Genomic DNA, 18,460 nt, shown 5'->3' with positions numbered 1-18,460 from the left:
GGAACTGGGTAGTAGAAGTGCATCCTAGTAAACTGGACATTATAGGTGATTCTGGTGACGTCCCAGATGGAAATAAGCTATTGGAAAGTGGAAGAAAATTAATCCCTATAAAGTGGCAAAGAACTAGGCTTAGTTGTTTTTGTATGTTTATTCTGTGATGGTGGAAGGTTGTTTGGTTATTTTTGAAGCACTGGGGGTTGAACCCAGAACACAGATGCATTCTATCACTGAGCTACATCCTAGTCTATTTTTTTTTTTTTTGAGACAGGACTAAGTAGCCCAGGCAGGCCTTGAATTTGTCATTCTGCCATAGTTTCCTGAGTCATACAGGCATGGGCCATAGTACCTGGTTCCATATATTTCTTTTTTCTTTTTTAAATTGTTTTTTAGGCAAAATTTAAATTATTTTTAGATAAATACCTTTATTTTATTCACTTATTTTTATATGGTACAGAGGATTGAACCCAGTGCCACACACGTGCTAGGCAAGTCTCTGTCACTGAGCTACAACCCAGCCCCCTGTTCCATATATTTCTCTCTCTCTCTCTCTTTTTTAAACCTTTATTTATTTATATGCCATGCTGAGAATCGAACCCAGGGCATTACACGTGTTAGGTAAGTGCTCTACCACTGAGCCACATCCCCAGCTCCCCACATATTTAATAGGATAGTATTATAAAACACATCAGGTGCCAAACATAGGTCTTTCCTTTCATCATAATGAACAGATATGAAAAAAAAAAAACAGATGTTTTTGTTTTGAGTTCACACAGTTCGTAGTGCAGTTCACAGTATGACCTGGGTAAAAGGGACTATACGGTCTTCTGGCTAATACATGACTTTGCCCCATGACAGCCCACACCCTGTGCACACAACTCCAATGATGGGCTCATTACCCCCTTGGACAGGCCCTTCCATCTCCAGGTTCTGCAGGTTGAGACTAGAGTGACAGTGACACCCTCCGTTCCATATCTTTTCATTTCTTTACCTCTGCTATTTCCACTGTGCCTGGGCTGGCTTGATGTAGAAACCCTTCACTATCCTGACCCAGGTGGTCTGCTGGGCAGTGGGGAGAAGGGGGAAGGCTCTTTCTTTGGCCCAAACCGGTGGCCTCTTAACCTGGCTCCAGATGCATTCCTTGGAAGGGCTGGGGTCCACCCTGTGTCTTGGGCAGAGAGGCAGACAGTGGCAACCAGTTTGAAGCCCTTGGTCTTCTCTTTTTTTTTTTTGGGGGGTGGGGGTGGGGTACTAGGGATTGAACCCAGGGTGCATAAACTGTGTCACATCCCCAGCCCTTTATCATTTTGAGACAAAGTCTCACCAAGTTGCTAAGGCTGGCCTTGAACTTGTGATCTTCCTGCCTCAGCCTCCCAAGTTGCTGGGATTACAGGTGTGGGCCACCATGCCTGGTAGAGACCTTGGTCTTGAGGGCAAAAGCTGTGCAGTTGTTCCTGTCCAGTATCACTTTTCTGGGCCAACTCCTCCTTTCTGCCAGAGGGGGTGCAAAGCCCATGGGGTGTCAGAGCTAAAAACAGTTCAGAAACTGCCTCATTTTACATGAGGGGAGACCGGAAACACAGAGGAATCTCGTTACTTCCTGCAAGCCTGAGCCGTGTGCCACACATCAGGCCACACCTGGTCAGATGGGGAAAGATGTAGGTTCCCAAGAGCAAGGCTGCTGGCTCCCAGGTGACTCCTGTGGCCTGTGAGGAGCACTGGCAAGACTTCCCAGGGACTCAGCAGGCATGAGGGGCTTGAGGGTTTTGAGCATTTAGGTCTAAACTGAGCCTTTGCTTAAACTCCAGCCTCACCTCTGTGCCAGCCAATTCTCTTTCTCTGGCTGCTGCCCAGTGAACTTTCCACCCTCAGGGCTGATCTGGACTCCCAGGCACAGAAGGGCAGTCTGATGGGCACTTTAGGGCTTCTGTCTCCCCAGCCCTTCCCCTAATCCCAGAAATGCCTCTTCTGGTGCTGCCTGCCTCTGCTCTACCTAATTCCACTTTTCTTTCCACAGATGCTCTTTTTGAGCATGAGCATCCAGGTCAGGAGCAGATGCTGTGTGGTCTCTGGGAGTGCACATGGGCACCCTCTGCCCTCCTGCGCCACTTCTTCCTCTGGCAACCTGCTGGTGGGGCCTTGGAGCCCTGAGGTGGTGGCAGGGTCCAAGCCTTTGTAAAGGTGCCCTATGGGGAGATGGCATTCCTTCGGTGGGTTGCTGAACAGAAAGTGGAACCCCAGGCTGACAGGGGGCTCAGTCTCACCCAAGAAAAGCCTCTGACTTATCAGGCCAGGCTCTCATCCAATTCTGGCCTTGGCCTGCAGCAGGAGGTGAGTGGGGTGCCAGAGGGAAGTGGAAAAGAAAAAGAGTCAGTGTCCTCTTTTCATCTCGACAGCTCAGAACTCTTCCTTGGGACTGGGTGAGGTTTCTGGGAAGTACTGGGAGGCAGTGGGCAGCAGAAGCTGCCTCTGGAACAATACCAGGGCATGTTCTGAGAAAGGAGCCAGGCCTTCTTATACTCACTAGCTGCTGCTATAGCCCCATGGCAGGAGTGGTGAGCAGGGGGTGCTCAGGAGAGGAGTGGGAAGCTGGCGCCCCAGCACACTGCTGCATGGGGAGTGGCCCAACCCACCCAGCTCAGTGAAAGTGGCTGATGGATCTTGCTGACTCCATTCGGCAGGGGCCTGAACACTGGCCCAGGGCTCAGGCGGCTTCCAGCCCCTCACTCACAGGCATGTTGATGTAGGCACTCAGCAGGGGTGCACTCTGGCCTTCCCGGAGCACCAGTACCTATGGAAGAGGTGCCATGGAGTTGGGGCATACACCTGGACCCCTGCTCTCTGTTCCCTGCAAAGGCCAAGCCTGCTTGTCTGCACTGCAGGCCACTAGGGCTCTGCTGAAGGGATAGGGAGGGGGGAGGCCTCAACTGTGCAGTTACCATAGCTCCACCCTGCAGCCCCTGAGGGCCTTGTCCATACTTACCCTTACTGACCTCCCCAAGGTCCCACCTTCCAAGAAGTACCAGTGGATGGTTTACCTTGATGATGTCTGAGATGCCCTTGTTACTGAGACTCTCCACAAAGGTCTCCAGAGGGTAGCCGAGCCCTGGCACCAGCAAGGGGACCTAGGTTTGGAGACAGAGGATGCCCAGCTACTAGTTGGCAGATCACAAAATGTGCTTGTGCCTGCCATCAGCTGTGTCTCAGGATTTCTCAGGGTGGGCCAGGCCATGGTGCAGTGCTGGGAAGCCAATGCTCCAGGGTCACATGATGGGTCTGTGGTTAAACCTAGATCCTACCAAGGCCAGGGCTGTTTCTTCTACATTCCAGAGTTTTAAGTTTCTTCTCCTTCTAACCTGGGCTGTTGGGGAAAAGCAGACCCTTTGCTCTGTGATGACACTCTCTGGAGTAGAGAGGATCCCTTTTGGTAGCAGGAGCAGCTGGGAAGCAGGGTGGGGCTTCTTGGCCACCAACAATGTTGGACAGGTAGGTAGGACTCAGGCTCTGCTATTCCCTACCACCTTCTGTATGGCTCCTGGGCCTGTTAGACTGGGAAAAAGGTGGCAAAGGCAAAGCCTGGTGCTCCTTCCAGATGCCCACCTGGTGTCTGGCTGAGTTGGTCTGTTGGCCACCTACTAGCCTACTGCGGACTGGTGAGCATCTAATCAAGACCCTGCCCTAACCTATTGTATCCCATGACTCAGGGCGGGTTGTGGGCGGGGCTAAGGGGAGATCTAGTACCTTGAAGAAGGCCCGAGGCAGGGCATAGAGTGCCTCGTTGTACAGGAAGCAGATCAGCAGCCCTGTCACAGGGCGGACTGTTGAGGTGTTCTGCAGATGAAGCGTGAGCTTGAAGGTGGGCCCCAGGCCCTGGACCTGTGGGGATGGGTGGAAAAGGCCCTCAGGACTGAGGGCTTTGGGCACTGAATCCAGGAGCCTGGCCCTGTCTGCTTCTTCATCAGTGTCCTCAAGTTATCCCAACAACTGCTCTAGTGCTTTATCTATCTGCCTTCATCAAAATGCACAGAAGATAGACGGGGCAGCAGAGGCCTGGAGAGGAGAGGGCCTCGATGAGACCACCTAGCAAGGTGGAGGCAAAGCCAGCCAGGCTCATGGCCCAGCTCCCTCCTGTCTTCACTGCTGCTCCTGCCCGCTCCCCAGGCCTGTTCTACCTCCCACCCTTGTCCTGGTAGATGAGATTTTCTCCCTCGCACCCTGAGTTCCTCTGTCACCCCTTCCTCCTCTATATCTATCCACTCTCTTTAGGAACTAAGTGATTAGAAACCTGGGTAGAGCAGACAATACACATAGGGACCAACTGAGAGCTGGCTGTAGCCTCGTGGTCACTCAAATTTGGGCATGTGTGAGCTTCTCCTCCCTCACGCCCAGGCATACTGCCTATGGCCAGACCAGGCTGGCCCTTCTCTGTACCAGGCGGTCCTATGGCTACTGAAGCAAACAGTATTCTACTCTATGCCATTAGATCCCTTGAGGCTCCTGGGAAGAAATGTTCCAAGGTGACACTCTGTGCTCCCTGTCCCATGTCTAGGAGCACAACACAGAACCAGGGGGCTGAAGAGGAAGTCTCCTTCTGTGGCCAGCCACAGAAGAGGGCAGTACAAGAAGCAAGACGGTGAAGGCAGCTCTCCCAGGAGGATATGGAGGGAGAAAGGGAGCCTGGGGTTTACTCCATGGCATTGGCTCTGGGGGCTTAATTGTGTGGCCCTCCTGACCTCTGCCCTCTGGCCCTGATACGCCCACACCTGGGTGCTCACCACAGCATGCAGCTTGAGCGGTTCCCAGGCTGTGGCCGACACGGGGCTCAGGCTGGACTCAAGGGCCTGCACGTAGGCGCGGGCTGCCCGGAGGCGCAGCAGGTAGAGGTCTGTCTGGAAGCTCCGGTGCATGGCTGTGAAGAGAATATGAAGGCTGAGGCTGGAGGGAGGCTGCTGTGGGGAGGGTGTGAGATAGATGCAGTGGGCAGGACCTGCAGAGGCTGGGAATGTGGGACAGGAAGGACTGAGGCCAAGCCTAGCCTTTTGGTGACCCAGCTGTGGACTATGCTCTAATTCCTCTCCATTGGTTCTCCCACCACCTTGCTGTCTGCACATCTTAGTCTCCTTCTGTTCAGCTCTAAAGGCTAGTGTTTCCTGGATTCTGGGCCTTGGCTCATTCTCTTACATTTCTTTGTCCCCCAGACAACCCAGGGCCTGTCTTGGCTCTGACCATCCCAAAGTGCAACAGCTGCTGGCCCCTATGAACTGGGACCTTGTTATTCCCATGTCCCTCCACATTGTGTGTTGTCTCCAACAGCATCTGGGCATCTAGGCCTGCAGCTGCTTAACTGCCCCATGGTCATCTCTCCCTGGGTGTCCTATAACACCTCAAGTTCAACACTGTGGAAGCCAGCCTCACTATCCTCCCCCAGTTACTGCATCACTGTCCCCCAGGCCACCTTGATTTACCCCTCACCCTAACCCTTTGGTAAGAGCAGGTAACTAACTCTTCCTCAGCTTGCCCCCAGAGTCCCCCGTCCCTGCTCCTGCCAGTCCTCCTCTGTCCAGACCCAACATCTTGGTCTGTTTTTGCTTTTCTATTTTGTGTGAGGTGCCTTTTGCCATTTGGAAGTTTTACATCTTTATTTTATTTTATTTATTTATTTATTTATTTATTTTTTGAGAGAGAGAGAGAATTTTAATATTTATTTTTAGTTTTTTTTTCGGTGGACACACATCTTTGTATGTGGTGCTGAGGATCAAACCCGGGCCGCACGCATGCCAGGCGAGCGCGCTACCGCTTGAGCCACATCCCCAGCCCCAGTTTTGCATCTTTATGTTATCCCACTTATTTATCTTTCCTTTTTCCTCTAGTAGTTTTACAATTTACTTATTTATTCATTTATTTACTTTTTAGTTTTAGGTTGACACAATATCTTTATTTTATCTTTATGCGGTGTTGAGGATCGAATGCAGTGCCTCACGCATGCCAGGCGAGTGTGCTACCACTTGAGCCACATCCCCAGTCCACAATTTATTTATTTTAAACTTTTTTTTTTTTTTTTTAGTTGTTGATGGACCTTTATTTTATTCATTTATTTATACCTGGTGTTGAGACTCGAGCCCAGTGCCTCTCACAAGTGAGGCAAGCACTCTACTACTGAGCCACAACCCCAGCCCCAATTTATTTTTAACCTAACCATAATTAACTTTTGTGATTCATATAATTCCCTTAGAAGCAAGTTATTCTAATTGTACTTTGTTTTTTTAAGAAACAGAGTCTCTATATGCTGTCCAGGCTGGCCTCTAACTCCTGGGCTCAAGCAATCCTCCCACCTTGGCCTCCAGAGTAGCTGGGACTTTGTGTATGCGCTGTACCTGACTCTAATCATGGTGTTTGTACAGTTGTGCCTTTCCCCACTAATCTGAAATGACACCTTTAACACATACTGACTTGCCACACATACAAGGCCTTTTCTGAACTTCCAGGATGTTCCTAAATGACTTTTGTCTCCTTCCACATCAGCACCATCAACTCCTACAGTTTTGTAGTTAATTTGCAATCTTATAGGGTAAGTTCCTTCATTTTTATCCTCCCAAAGTTCTCAGATTTACTCTTAGAATCAACTGATCAAGTCCTTAAAATGAACCCCATGGGAATTTTTTCTGTAACTCTGCTATTTCTAGATTAATTCTAGAAGGATTGACAATTTTACCAGTGTGTCTTCCCACCCTGAGATTTGGTGAGTCTGTCCATTCAGGTGGCCTCTCATGTTTTTGAAGACAGTTTTATAATTTTCTTTATTAGGCTTTGTACATCTTCTTGTTACATTGTTTCTAGGGATTTATTTTAAATGGAAACTTTTTCCATTATGTTTGCCAATTGGATATTATTGGTATATACAAAAGATTGTGATTTTTGAATACTTCACATCTGGTTACCTTTCAGAACTCCCTACTTATGTTTCTGCTACATTATCACTTACATGTTCTAGGTTATAAAAGCCTGCTCTTTTCTCTGTCCTCCAATTTGTCCTTCAAACTGAGACCAAGATCCCTTTAAAAAACTTAGCAGGAAGAGTTACTGCTCTTTTTTACTTGACCTCTTTGCCAGTTCCCCATGCCCTAAACACACATTTGAATGTAGTTTTGCATTCCTGGCCCTTTGGGAACTGGCTCCAACCTGCCTCCCCAGCTACCCGTGGCCACTCGGCCTCCTGGCCTTACAGCTACATGGCAGATGCTGTCTTAAATCCAGGTTAGGGCCCTGAGCTTCTATCCCAGACTCTGCCTAAATTGCCTTTCCCTCCCCACTGTCTGGTGGACTTGTAATTATCTTTTGGCATTAAGTCAATGTCACCTCTCTCTAAAGGTTTTATTGTTTCCCAGGCAAATATTCCTTATTGCCTTATGTGTGTCAACAGCACACAGAAACTCCTATTCCTGTCATACAACATGAAGTCTCCTATGTAGGACTAGCCTACTTTAAGGAACCTGGCACAAGGCTTGGCATGATCCTGTAATGAATGAATGAAAAGGGAAAGTTGAACAAGCAGAAAATCTTCATTAGTTTCTACTCTGAAAATACTTGCAGCTAGAAGTGACTGCTGCCCCTCCAACTTTTAAAGGCACCTATCCCTTGAGCAACGATGATATGTAGGTAGGTGCACCTCCCATGCTGTCCCTGACTTGTAGAGGTATGAGACTTGTTGGGTTGGCAGAGGTCCCCCTGATTGCCTAGGGTACCTGAGAACCATCCACCCACTTTTTGCTGTTGGGAACAATGGAGGAGGAGAAAGAGGGGGAGTCTTACCAGTGCCAGCCTCCCGTTCTCTTAGTGTCTGATCCACGTAGAGCCGAGTCTTTCGGGGCACATTAAGTTTTGTGGCTTGGGCTGGTGGGGGACCCACCTCGCCTGTGCTCTCCACAAACACTGCTGTGCGCTTCAGGATCTTAATTATCAGGCCACCACCTCAGGAAGTGAACAGACAGAAACCGATCTGTCCTCCCCAGTTCTATTCAACATTCCCATTCTCTCTGCCCAAAACAATCAACTTAATAGAGAGCCATTTCTATACAGGTCTGTCTTTCTGACAAGACTCAGTTTCTGGAAGGAACGCAATATGTCTCAATAGTGTTCTACCATTAATTCACCCAGCAGCTCCTTGTGGAGTACTGAGACATTCCTAGCACTGTGGCAGGTACTACAATACTTGCTGTGGAGACACGACCCGACCTAAGCCTGGCCTCTGGGCAGCAGCATCCAAGTACTAATAAGCTGTCTGAATGGCAACTCAGACCCTGACAGGATGTGTCTGCAGGCCCATCTTTCCATATTTGGGTCTGTTTGTGTTTCACCTCCTTCTCTCCTCTTTCTCCAGCCTGTCTCCTTCATTCCAATGCCAATGCCAATGTCCTTGACAGAACTGAGTCTTCTCACCTCGAGTAGTCATGACAAGGGTGTTGTCCTCCCGCCCATAGCGGCCAAAACAAAGGCTGGTCACTGCATCCTATATGGGAACATCAGAGTTAAGCTGAGGAACATCTTGGAGAGAAAAGCAAGATGGAGAAGATGAGGAAAACCCTGGATAAAACAGGTGAGAGGTGAGGAGAGGCCTGGGGGCAATGCTGCCACCAAAATACTTATTTCCCATCTCCTCTCCAACTTCACTGCCATGGCCACAGTTCCAGACCAAACACCACTGGCCCTGACTTCTGGGGTAGTCTCCTAATCAGTCCTCCAGCCTATTGTTGACCCCACTCTGTCCTTCGTAATGCTGTGTCTGTTGCGTTTGTGAAAACCAACCTCCAATGGCTTTTGTCCTGTCCTCCTTATCAGAACACTTAGGCCTTTGACATCAGACTCCAACCAGCCTCATCCACCAGTTTTCTCCTCTGTACTTCTCCCAGCCACCTGCCCTCACAGCACCTGAAGGCCCAAACCTGTTGCTTTCAGATTTTATAGTGAGACTCAGGATAATTTATACCTACACATAATGGTTTCACATGTGATACACTCTGAAATTTCTATCCTATTTTTTAAAATGTTGCTGATTGTAATCCACTAAATTGATTTAATGACTCATGAGAGTATAAAAATTTCTGTTCCAAACCTCATCAAACCTCCTGGATTCTTCCATCAGAGTGCTTCATGACTCTCAACCTTTGTTCATGATGCCCCGTCTGGAATATTCTTCCTCCATTTGTCAACTTAGCAAACTAATTTACCAGGTGAGTGGCCATTTGCTCTGTGAAGTGTCCCATGAGTTTTTCCTGTCTACCTTTCCCCTTCCTTCCCCTGGTCACTGGCCCCTCTCTGCTTTTCCAGCCTTTGCTCTGCTGCAGGCCGCCTTGTGTGTTCACATGCTGCGTCTGGAGTGCTGGTTGTTCCCGTAGGTTGTGAGCTCCCTGAAAACATCATTTCACACACCCCCCCACCACCCTAAATGGTGACTTGTACATATAAAGTGCTTGAAAAATGTTTCTGAAATGCTTCCATATACTGTCAGGAGAGGCAGCTAAAAATATTCACAAGTGAGATTGGGGCAAGGAGGGATCAATAACAGACGCTGAAGCCAGGGTGGGACTCACCGGGGTGCGGATGATGTTGAGCAGAGCCTTGTCACGGTAAATACGGACCTCTCCATTGGCCAGCCCTGCCATGACAGCCTGCAGACCCCGGGAACGCTGCTCTAGGAGGTTCATGGTCAGGATGGCGGCAGGCATCTGCACAGTCCACAATTTCTTACCCTGGCAGGGAACACAGAGTCTTCAGGGGCTCAGGGATTGGAGTAGAAAGAAGAAGTGGCTTGAAGTTGTGGGAAAGGAGAAGCCAGGAGGTCTTTCCAGCCAAGGGGACTGGGGTGGACATGTGTGGAAGGGCTGGGGCTTGCCAGAGGCCACACCTTGTGAGTAAAGCCGTGCAGACTATCTTGGGTGCTGCCCACCACCAGGATCTTGTGTACCCGGACAAGCCCCACAGGCTGGGAACTCAGCTCAATGCAGTACTTGGGGCACTTGGAGTCTCTGCGGAATAAAGACACATTTATACTGCCCCAGAGAAAGTTCCTCTCCAATCCCTGGCTGACTCTTCTCCTTCTAAGCCCCACAGCCTAACCAGCCTAACCTCAGAGGAACCCTGGCCCCAGAGCAGATGCCCAGGGGATTGTTTCCACCTCTCCTGCGTTAGTAGATGTGTGACTTTGGAAAACATCATGTGAGTTCTCTACCCTGTTCCCTCCTGCCCTTACTCTGGTGACCTATATGATAGCTTGACATTGCACAGAGCTTTCACTGAGCTTATTTTAGACTGTCTAGCCAGTGCTAGTAGACTTGGGCAGTTTACTAATTTATAAGAAAAAGATGAAGAGTTTTCTCTGGGTAGAAGCCAGTTTCCTGTCCTTCCAACCTGCTTCTCTTAACCAGAAAGTGGGGAAAATTCCTGCTTTCAACCACAGGCAAAGTCCTACATTTCCCTATCACCAAGTCCAAGTCAACATCATGGCCTATCTAATGACTGACAGCCCACTGGTCTCTGGGCCTCTTTCTAGTTACTCTCTGGCCAGCAGAGTAATTTTTAATTTTTAATTTTTTTTTTTTTTTTTTTGAGATTGGGCCTCACTCTGTTGCCCAGACTGGTCTTGAACTCCTAGGCTCAGCCATCCTCCTGGTCAAGTAGCCGGGACTCCAAGTATATGCCACCAGGCCCAGTTTTCCTCACATTTTTGAGCAACTGGTTCCTCACCCCTGGATGGGCATTCCTGATCACCTGGTACTTTTTCCCAATAAGCCTGCATTTTTCCTCCATACACTCATCTAATTTGGAATATCTTGGTTTGTTGACTTTAACACATGCCTCTTGCATGAAGGAAGGGACCATATTTATAGTGTTTTGTTCATGAGCATAGCCCCGATTCCTTGCACAGTGCTTAATAAATGGTAGGTGCTCAATAAATATTTCGGGAATTTAAAAATGTTGCATGAAATATCAAACTAATGCATAAGGAAGTGTCACATACACTATAAATTGATATAACAAATACAAGAGACTTCCTATTTCCTTGCTTTCTGACTGCATTGCTCACCTATTGTGGCTACCTCACCAGGCTCCTGCTTTGCCAGTCCTTGTCTCATAGCCTCCAGATATTCCCTCTATGCTCATGGGCTCAGTCTCCTTTATAAAACTCTCAGCTCTTTTCATTCCCATATCAGAGTCCCGAAGCCCCCTTGTTCATCTTGCTAACCCCCCGAGAAAACAGGTTTCTGCAACATTCCTCTGGCCCGGAGACCATGGCTACCTTCTCAGGATATAGATGTTCCCATTTCGACAGGCAGCTGCAAGCCGGAACTCTACGTCAAACTGGCCAGAAACCTCCAGGAAGACTGGGACGCTGGGAAGGTTCATCTGCAAAGAAGAGGCTCAAACATCCTGCTTTCTCAGAGCCCCAGCCCCTCCCTGGTTTGAAGTAACTCCTTTGAGTCATCTAAAAATCTTCCTTATCTCAAGTAACTCCTTCCTTGTCAAAACTCCCCGTCTCCTCATTTGCTCCCTGCTTGTCACAGGTTAGACTCATATAATTTTTCTGGAGGGAAACGTGGCAATATGTAGCAAAAGTCTTTTAGTCTATCCCTTTGGCTAAACTCTATTGCATCTAGGAATAGAGTTTAGCCAAAGGGCAGTATCTCTACAAGCACCCAAAGATGCTCGGGCAAGGATGTCTACTGCACTGGTGTTCCTAGTAGTGAAAAAAATGAAAGCAACTTAAGTGCCCAACAACAGATGGCAGGTTAACTAAATTAGGCTACTCTAGATAATGGATATGTGTGGCCTTTAAAAAGGCTGATGTGGTTTTAATCATATGACCATATCCTTAATTGATCATATACTTCAATGTGAAAAAAGCTCATTACATGATCCTATATTATAATCCTGTTTTTTTAAATTTCTTTTTTAAAAATAGTACTGGGAATTGAACCCAGGGATGTTCTCCCACTGAGCTAAACCCTAGCCCTTTCTATATATTATTTTGAGATACAGTCTCACTAAGTTGCTAAAGCTGGCCTTGAACTTGCAATCCTTCTGCCTCAGCCTCCTGAGTTGCTGGGATTATAGGCATGCTCCACCATGCCCAACCATGATCCTGTTTTTTATAAACATGTAAAGTTATATATCTATATCCATATAAGAAACTGTCTCCAACCTGCTTCCTTATCCAGAAAGTGGGGAAAATTCCTGCTTTCCAACCACAGGCAGAAGGATACATGCCCCCCCAATTTTTTTCTTTCTTTCTTTCTTTTTTTGGTACTGGGGATTTAATCCAGGAGTGCTTAACCAACAGAACCATCCCTAGTCCTTTTTAATTTTTATTTTGAGACAGGGTCTCACTAAGTTGCTTAGAGCCTCACTAAATTGCTGAGGCTGGCTTGAACTTGCAATCCTCCTGCCACAGCCTCCTGAGCTACTGGGATTAAAGGCAGGTACTACTGTATCTGGACAAAATTTTAATAGTAGATTTCTGTGGGTGGTGGGATTTGGGGATATGAATTCAAATATTTTTTTCTTCATGTTTATCAATAGTTTCTAATTTTTCTACAGTGAATGTGTCCTACCCAGCACTATGTGGGAGAAAAGGGAGGGACTGTAGCCTGGATCTTGGGTGTTCCCAGGGTCAGTCAGACCCAACACTGACCTTGGCCAAAATGGTGAAGGCTTCAGGGTCCAGTACTAGGATCTCTTTGTTCTCAGTGCCCAGCACCAGGCATGACACAGCATCCTCATCAGCCAGGTTTTTCTTCAAGGTGATCATGGTGGTGATGACTGTCTGCAGAAGGACTCTAGAGGTCACTCAAGGAATCTTACACCATCCCCCAGATATCCCTGATGTCACAGGAAGGAAGAAAGAAGGCAAAGAAAGAGGAGGACGAGGACGACAAGGAAGCATCAGAGATGTGACAGATTTATGTGTAAACATGTTTATGCAACAAACCTAACTTCCTCACAACAACAAAAGGAAACAGTAAGTCAATTATGAGCTATCTCTGTGATCAAATCAACGTGGACATTTCCTAAAAATTATGTTTTTAAAAGATTCAATGACATAGGGAATGCTTCTAATGGGAGAGAAAAACAATAAGTAAAGTCATGTTTGTAAAATCACAATTTAAAATATATAAACATGCTGGAAGAGGGCTGGGGGTCTAGTTCAGTGGTTGAGTGATTGCCTACCATGCACAGGCCTTGGGTTGTGATTTTATACATAAGGAAAGGCAATGATTATATACTTCAATGTGAAAAGGGCACATTATATGATCCCGTATCATGATCCTGTTTCTTTTCTTTCCTTTTTTTTAAAAATATTTATTTTTTAATTGTAGTTGGACACAAGACCTTTATTTTATTTATTTTTATGTGGTACTGAGGATTGAACCCAGGGCCTTGCACATACTAGAGGAGTGCTCTACTGCTGAGCCACAACCCCAGCTCCTCCTTTTTTTTTTTTAAAATGGTACTGGGGATTGAACCCAGGGTGCTCTCCCACTGAGAGCCCTTTCTAAATTTTATTTTGAGATATGGTCTCAAACAACAACAAAAAACTGCTGAAAAGTTAAGCCCTCAAATACAAAGACTGTTTATCTCTGACAATGAAATCATGGAGGTTTTTTAGGATTACAATGGACAATTTTTTTTTTTTTTGGTACAGGGGATTGAACTCAGGGTCACTTGACCACTGAGCCATATCCCCAGCCCTATTTTGTTTTTTATTTAGAGACAGGGTCTCACTGAGTTGCTTAGTGCCTTGCTTTTGCTGAGGCTGGCTTTGAACTCGAGATCCTCCTGCCTTGGCCTCCGGACTGCTGGAATTATAGGCCTGCGCCTCTATGCCCAGCCCGCACATGTTCTTTTGTAATTAAAACTAGACAACAAATAAGAAAAAGGATGCTCCCTTTCTAAGGAATTTCTCACATGAATATTAGCAGAACCAAAACATTTTTCTTTGGAAAAATTAGCTGCCCACTGTGTGATCATCATTAAGAACAAAAAACAGGGACCATTCTCAGCACACAGTAGGATTAAAGGTCACAGAAACATGGATGGACATTAGTGTTCCCAGTCACTTAACCATAACACATGCTTGGGAAAATTGTCCCCTTCTCTTCCAGATAATTAATCCATTTCTCAGTTTGAAGAGTATTCAAAGATGCTAATAACTAAAGACCTGAGCTGTTGATAAGCAGGAACGAGCAATGATTCTCACAGAACTGAGGATCATGTTAACAGCGCAGCATGTGTTGGCCAGCACATTCAGTTAAGGTGGCCTCTACAGGTGTGGATGGTCCCATGAAAAATATGGAGGGAATAAAAGGGAAGCATTTCTTGCCCAATGTTCAGATGGAATGGTTACATAAACTAACTAATAACCAACGAAATAATCAAGAGCTACTAAAAATAAAGGTTTTTTTTGTTTTTTTTTTTTTTTTACAGTACTAGGGATTGAACTCAGGGTTGCTCTACTGCTGAACTACACCTTAGACCTTTTCATTTTGATCTTGCCAAGATGCTGAGACTTCAAACTTGTGATCTTCCTGCCTCAGCTTCCCAAGTAGCTGTGATTCCAGATGTGTACCCCTGTGCCTGGGCCTAAAAATGGGAGTTCTTGAAGATTATTTGAGGCTCAAAATTTAATGTTACATACTCAAGGGAAGCAGAATGTACAGGACTATTTGTGAAGGAAATGTACCAAAATGGTAAGAGTAATAATCTCTGGTTAGTGAAATTAGAGTCATTTACATTTCCCCTTTACACTTCTCCTTATTTTCCAAAAATACCTTTACCCTCAATAAAATAAAAGCTATACGCAAGTTATATAAGGTTATATATTTATGTGTTAAAAGCTGTAACTATTAACTGTACATGTAGAAGGTACTGCTGTTTTATGACTTTATATATGTGGTGTGGCTGGAAAGGAAACTGCAAACTCAAACTGGTCTGGTTTGGTTGTAGAACTTGCCACTGATGTTATATGGTTTAAAAAAAAGTAAATTGTTTTACAGGGTAATAAAAAGAGAAGGGGGTGCCAGGCATGGTGGCACACATCTATAACCCCAGCTAATCAGGAGGATCACAAATTCAAGGCCAGCCTGAGCAACTCAGCAAGACCCTGTCTCAAAACTAAAAAACAAAAAGGGCTGGGAATGCAGCTCAATGGTGAGCACCCATACCAGAGTGGGGGTGGAAAAGGACAGATAGATGGATGGAAGGAAGGAAGAAAGGAGTGTTACCTGCCGCTTGATGGTCTTGGACTTGTGTTGGTTCACAAATGCCTCCATTTCACTCAGCTCTAGATGCAGAAACCTGGACACAGAGAAGTGGTATGTGCATTTCCCAGCTCAGTCCATGGCCACTCCCTTCCCCTGGCTCTTCCTAGGATCCTTACCTGAGTGACTGTACAGACAAAGGCACCTCTGCCTTCTCCCTGCAAGAAGAGTGGCCAGTATGGCAGGTTTGGTGGAAGAATGGCCCCTAAGGGTCAGAGCTTTGGGATGCAGGAGTGGGAGTGGGAGGGGTCATGGGGGAGGTGGGCTCTCACCGGATGTCCTCCAGCATCTCTTTTAGGGTCAAGGGGTCTATCCGGTCCTGTGAAAGCAAGAGAAAAAAGAAGAGCCTGTGAGCTCCAGCACCCATGTCCTCAGGGAGTCCACACTTCCAGGGGTTCCTCTTCCTTTCTACTTCCCTCCCAACTTTCTTGCACTGAGCCCCAACTTCCTTGATTTGAATCCAGCCTTGGGGCCAAGGCCATCCACATTATCCTCCCTCAAAATCCCTTACTCTTGCTGCTTCTAGTGCCCTACTTTCCTCTTGTGGGCCACTTCTTTCTTTGGTTTCCCTCACTCCACAGATGGGCAAGAGTGTGGCTAATGCAGAGGATTCTCTGAGTTCTGCTCTTCAAAAGCCCTGGTTGAATGCCTCTCTGGGAGCAACTGCTTAGGGACTGAACCAGCAGCTTACCCAGAAGGGCCACCACTGATGCTGTTGGAGATGAACTATGGCCAACCTCCCACAACTGGCCCACCTATGCGCCCACTCTTCCAGCTCAGAGCCTGGCCCTCTTCACCCTATGCCATCTTTGCCTTCTTGTTCCCATGCCCAATGTTGCTTACCTCCTTAGCTTGGTTCCAAAGGTCTTGTTCCAGAGGGTTTAAAGATAAAGGGGGAAGACTGAACTTGAAGTAGGGCCTAAGATTCTTATATATGTAGACACAAGGGCCTGAAGCAAGTGCCAGAGCTGGAGTCCGGGTCTCGTGTTGTTCCTCCATGAGGAAGGCAGCAGCAGCAGCTGGCAGAGCAGGCAATGGGTTTTCTGCCAGCACTGTTGGTCCTTTGAGCACCTTCAGACGGGGATGCTTCCCAGCAGGGCCAAGATCTCCCACCACCAGCTGCAGGGAAAAGATTGTTCATTCCAGGCTCAGGGTCCAAGAGATCTCTCCCAAGACCCTCTTCTTGGGCTGGGCCTTTTTTACTAATGCTCATTTCTTTATCCTCATACCAAAAAAAAGGCCTTGCCATCAGGCTTATAAGTCCTGTGCCTTTGGGAAAGTTAATCAACCTTTCAGAGCTCAGGTTTCCTGTGGGAAGCCATTCTCGCACGTGATTGGGCACCTCCCTGACTGGGTGTGAGGCATTCCGGCCAAGCTGGAAACACCTACCTCATGATACAAGTGGTGAAAACCAAATGAGATAATGAATTACAGAACCTGGTAAGAAATAGCTGGCAGCTGATGTTTTTATTTATCCATTCATTATTCATCTCTTTTTGTCTCCCCCCTTTCATCCAAGACCTTGCACATAATACACAATTGCTCTACCACTGGGCTAAAAACTTATTTATTTGTATTTTTATTATCTTTATATTAAAATTAAATTTAAAATTTACCTTTTTATTATGGAAAATTCCCAATCACAAAGAAAAGTAGAGAAACTTGTACAACGAATCCCCATAAACCCATTATCAGCTTAGGGCTGGGGATAGAGCTCAGTTGGTAGAGTGCTAGCCTTGCATGCATAAGACCCTGGGTTCAATCCCCAGCACAAAAAAAAAAAAAAAAATCACCTCATGGCCAATCCTAAAATCAGTGGTCTCTTGATAAACATAAAACTCTCACTTCCCTCCAGACTTTATTGTCTGCCCCCAGCTAAGCAATTTGCTCTTCCAGCAAAGAATCATGTCAAGGTAACTAAATTAAGAAGCACGTCTTGGCAGAATCCCCAACAGCATTCTGTTGTGCTTTACAAACTTCTTCAATCTGGATTAGAAAACCAATAGGTTCCTTTCACTTTAGAAGCAAAAATAAAATTAGCCCTAAAAGTGCATTCTTCACTGTACACGTGCATTCCAGATTATGCTAAGTCTCTTTGGAGCCAACAGAAAAATCTCACTTTGGGGTACTTCCCCACCCCCAACTCTGCTGGGGTGACTGGTTTACCTTGTACTCTCCGTCCCCGTGCAAATCTGCCAGGGCTGGAATAAACAAAAAGACCATAAATCAGAGTCTCAAAATCCCAGAGGCTTCGCCATGGAATCTTACTCCCGCACCCTCCTAGCACCAGGGGTTCCTGATTCCAGAGACTCACCCAGGCAGGCGGAAAAGGTATGGATGTTGGCCATGGGGTCGTAGTGCGCGTCCAGCCATTTCGAATTGGCCTCATTGCTGGAAATGGGGGGGGGGAATTGGGGAGTGGGTCTCAACGCGAGGGTAAGGAAACTTTGGGGGAGCTGGTTAGTGCCTGAGACCGAGGAGTGCAGTGAGCTCTGAACGCCTGGGTCCCGGTCCCTGCGGCTCACACTTGCGCTCCTAGGGCAACGGTTTCCTTTCTCCCAAGAGTCCTTCCAGGACTGTCAGCGCTGCGCAAGAGCCGCAGGATCCCGGAGTCCGGCGGCCAAGGCACCCTCGTTACACGTGTGGGAAAGGACAACTTGAGAACCCCGGCCCTCACCTCTCAGCTAGGCCGCTGTTGGAATCAGGTGAAGACGCAGCAGCCATCTTCGCAGACGTCGTCTAGGCAACTGGCCCCGCCTCCCCCGCGGCGCAGCGTCCAATCACGCCCGGGCACGGGGAAGCGCGTGTACAAGGGTTCCGGGGAGAAGCTTTCCGGACCAGAGCCTGGAGACCCCATACTGAACGCACTGGCTTTCACGCTAGTGCGACGCGCTGAGGCACAGTCTCTTCATCTCTCTTATTTTGCTTTATGGCTTCTGGTTCCTGCAATCTCTGGGTCAGGGACAGGGGTCTCTGGCTTCGAGGCCTGGAGAGGAGCCCCTGATAGGCTTTGAACACCAACAAGGTTAACCTGGTTGAAGAGGCTGCCTTTCTGTAGAGGCTCAGGCTTCGGGAAACTAAACACAAGGGTTAAGGGACAGCGTGGAGTATCCTGACCCAAGTTGCCAGTTTCTAGTTTTTAGGCTTCTGGA

The 18,460-nt window shown here is 47.3% G+C and overlaps 1 protein-coding gene across 2 annotated transcripts; it reads right to left on the bottom strand.

Moving 5' to 3' along the window:
* Positions 1-685: 685 nt before the first annotated feature.
* Positions 686-18,061, bottom strand: Bbs1 (Bardet-Biedl syndrome 1). 2 transcript variants are annotated; one of them, XM_015503163.2, is made up of 17 exons: positions 17,986-18,061; positions 17,623-17,699; positions 17,475-17,509; positions 16,152-16,427; positions 15,581-15,627; positions 15,428-15,466; positions 15,273-15,345; positions 12,683-12,814; positions 11,291-11,397; positions 9,899-10,019; positions 9,585-9,743; positions 8,434-8,503; positions 7,807-7,965; positions 4,773-4,906; positions 3,739-3,873; positions 3,036-3,122; positions 686-2,788 (listed from the first exon to the last, which is right to left on the bottom strand). In XM_015503163.2, exons 1-17 carry the CDS (start codon positions 18,030-18,032, stop codon positions 2,702-2,704), a joined length of 1,785 nt encoding a protein of 594 aa, XP_015358649.1. In that variant the 5' UTR covers positions 18,033-18,061; the 3' UTR covers positions 686-2,701. The 2 variants fall into 2 exon arrangements, with proteins under 2 accessions (XP_015358649.1, XP_048663638.1); XM_048807681.1 differs by having other exon boundaries at positions 686-2,183.
* Positions 18,062-18,460: the final 399 nt, after the last annotated feature.

The sequence above is a fragment of the Marmota marmota genome, unplaced genomic scaffold, assembly GCF_001458135.2.
Source record: "Marmota marmota marmota unplaced genomic scaffold, marMar, whole genome shotgun sequence".
Lineage (NCBI taxonomy): Eukaryota > Metazoa > Chordata > Mammalia > Rodentia > Sciuridae > Marmota > Marmota marmota.
This window is presented reverse-complemented; position numbering and strand designations above follow the sequence as displayed.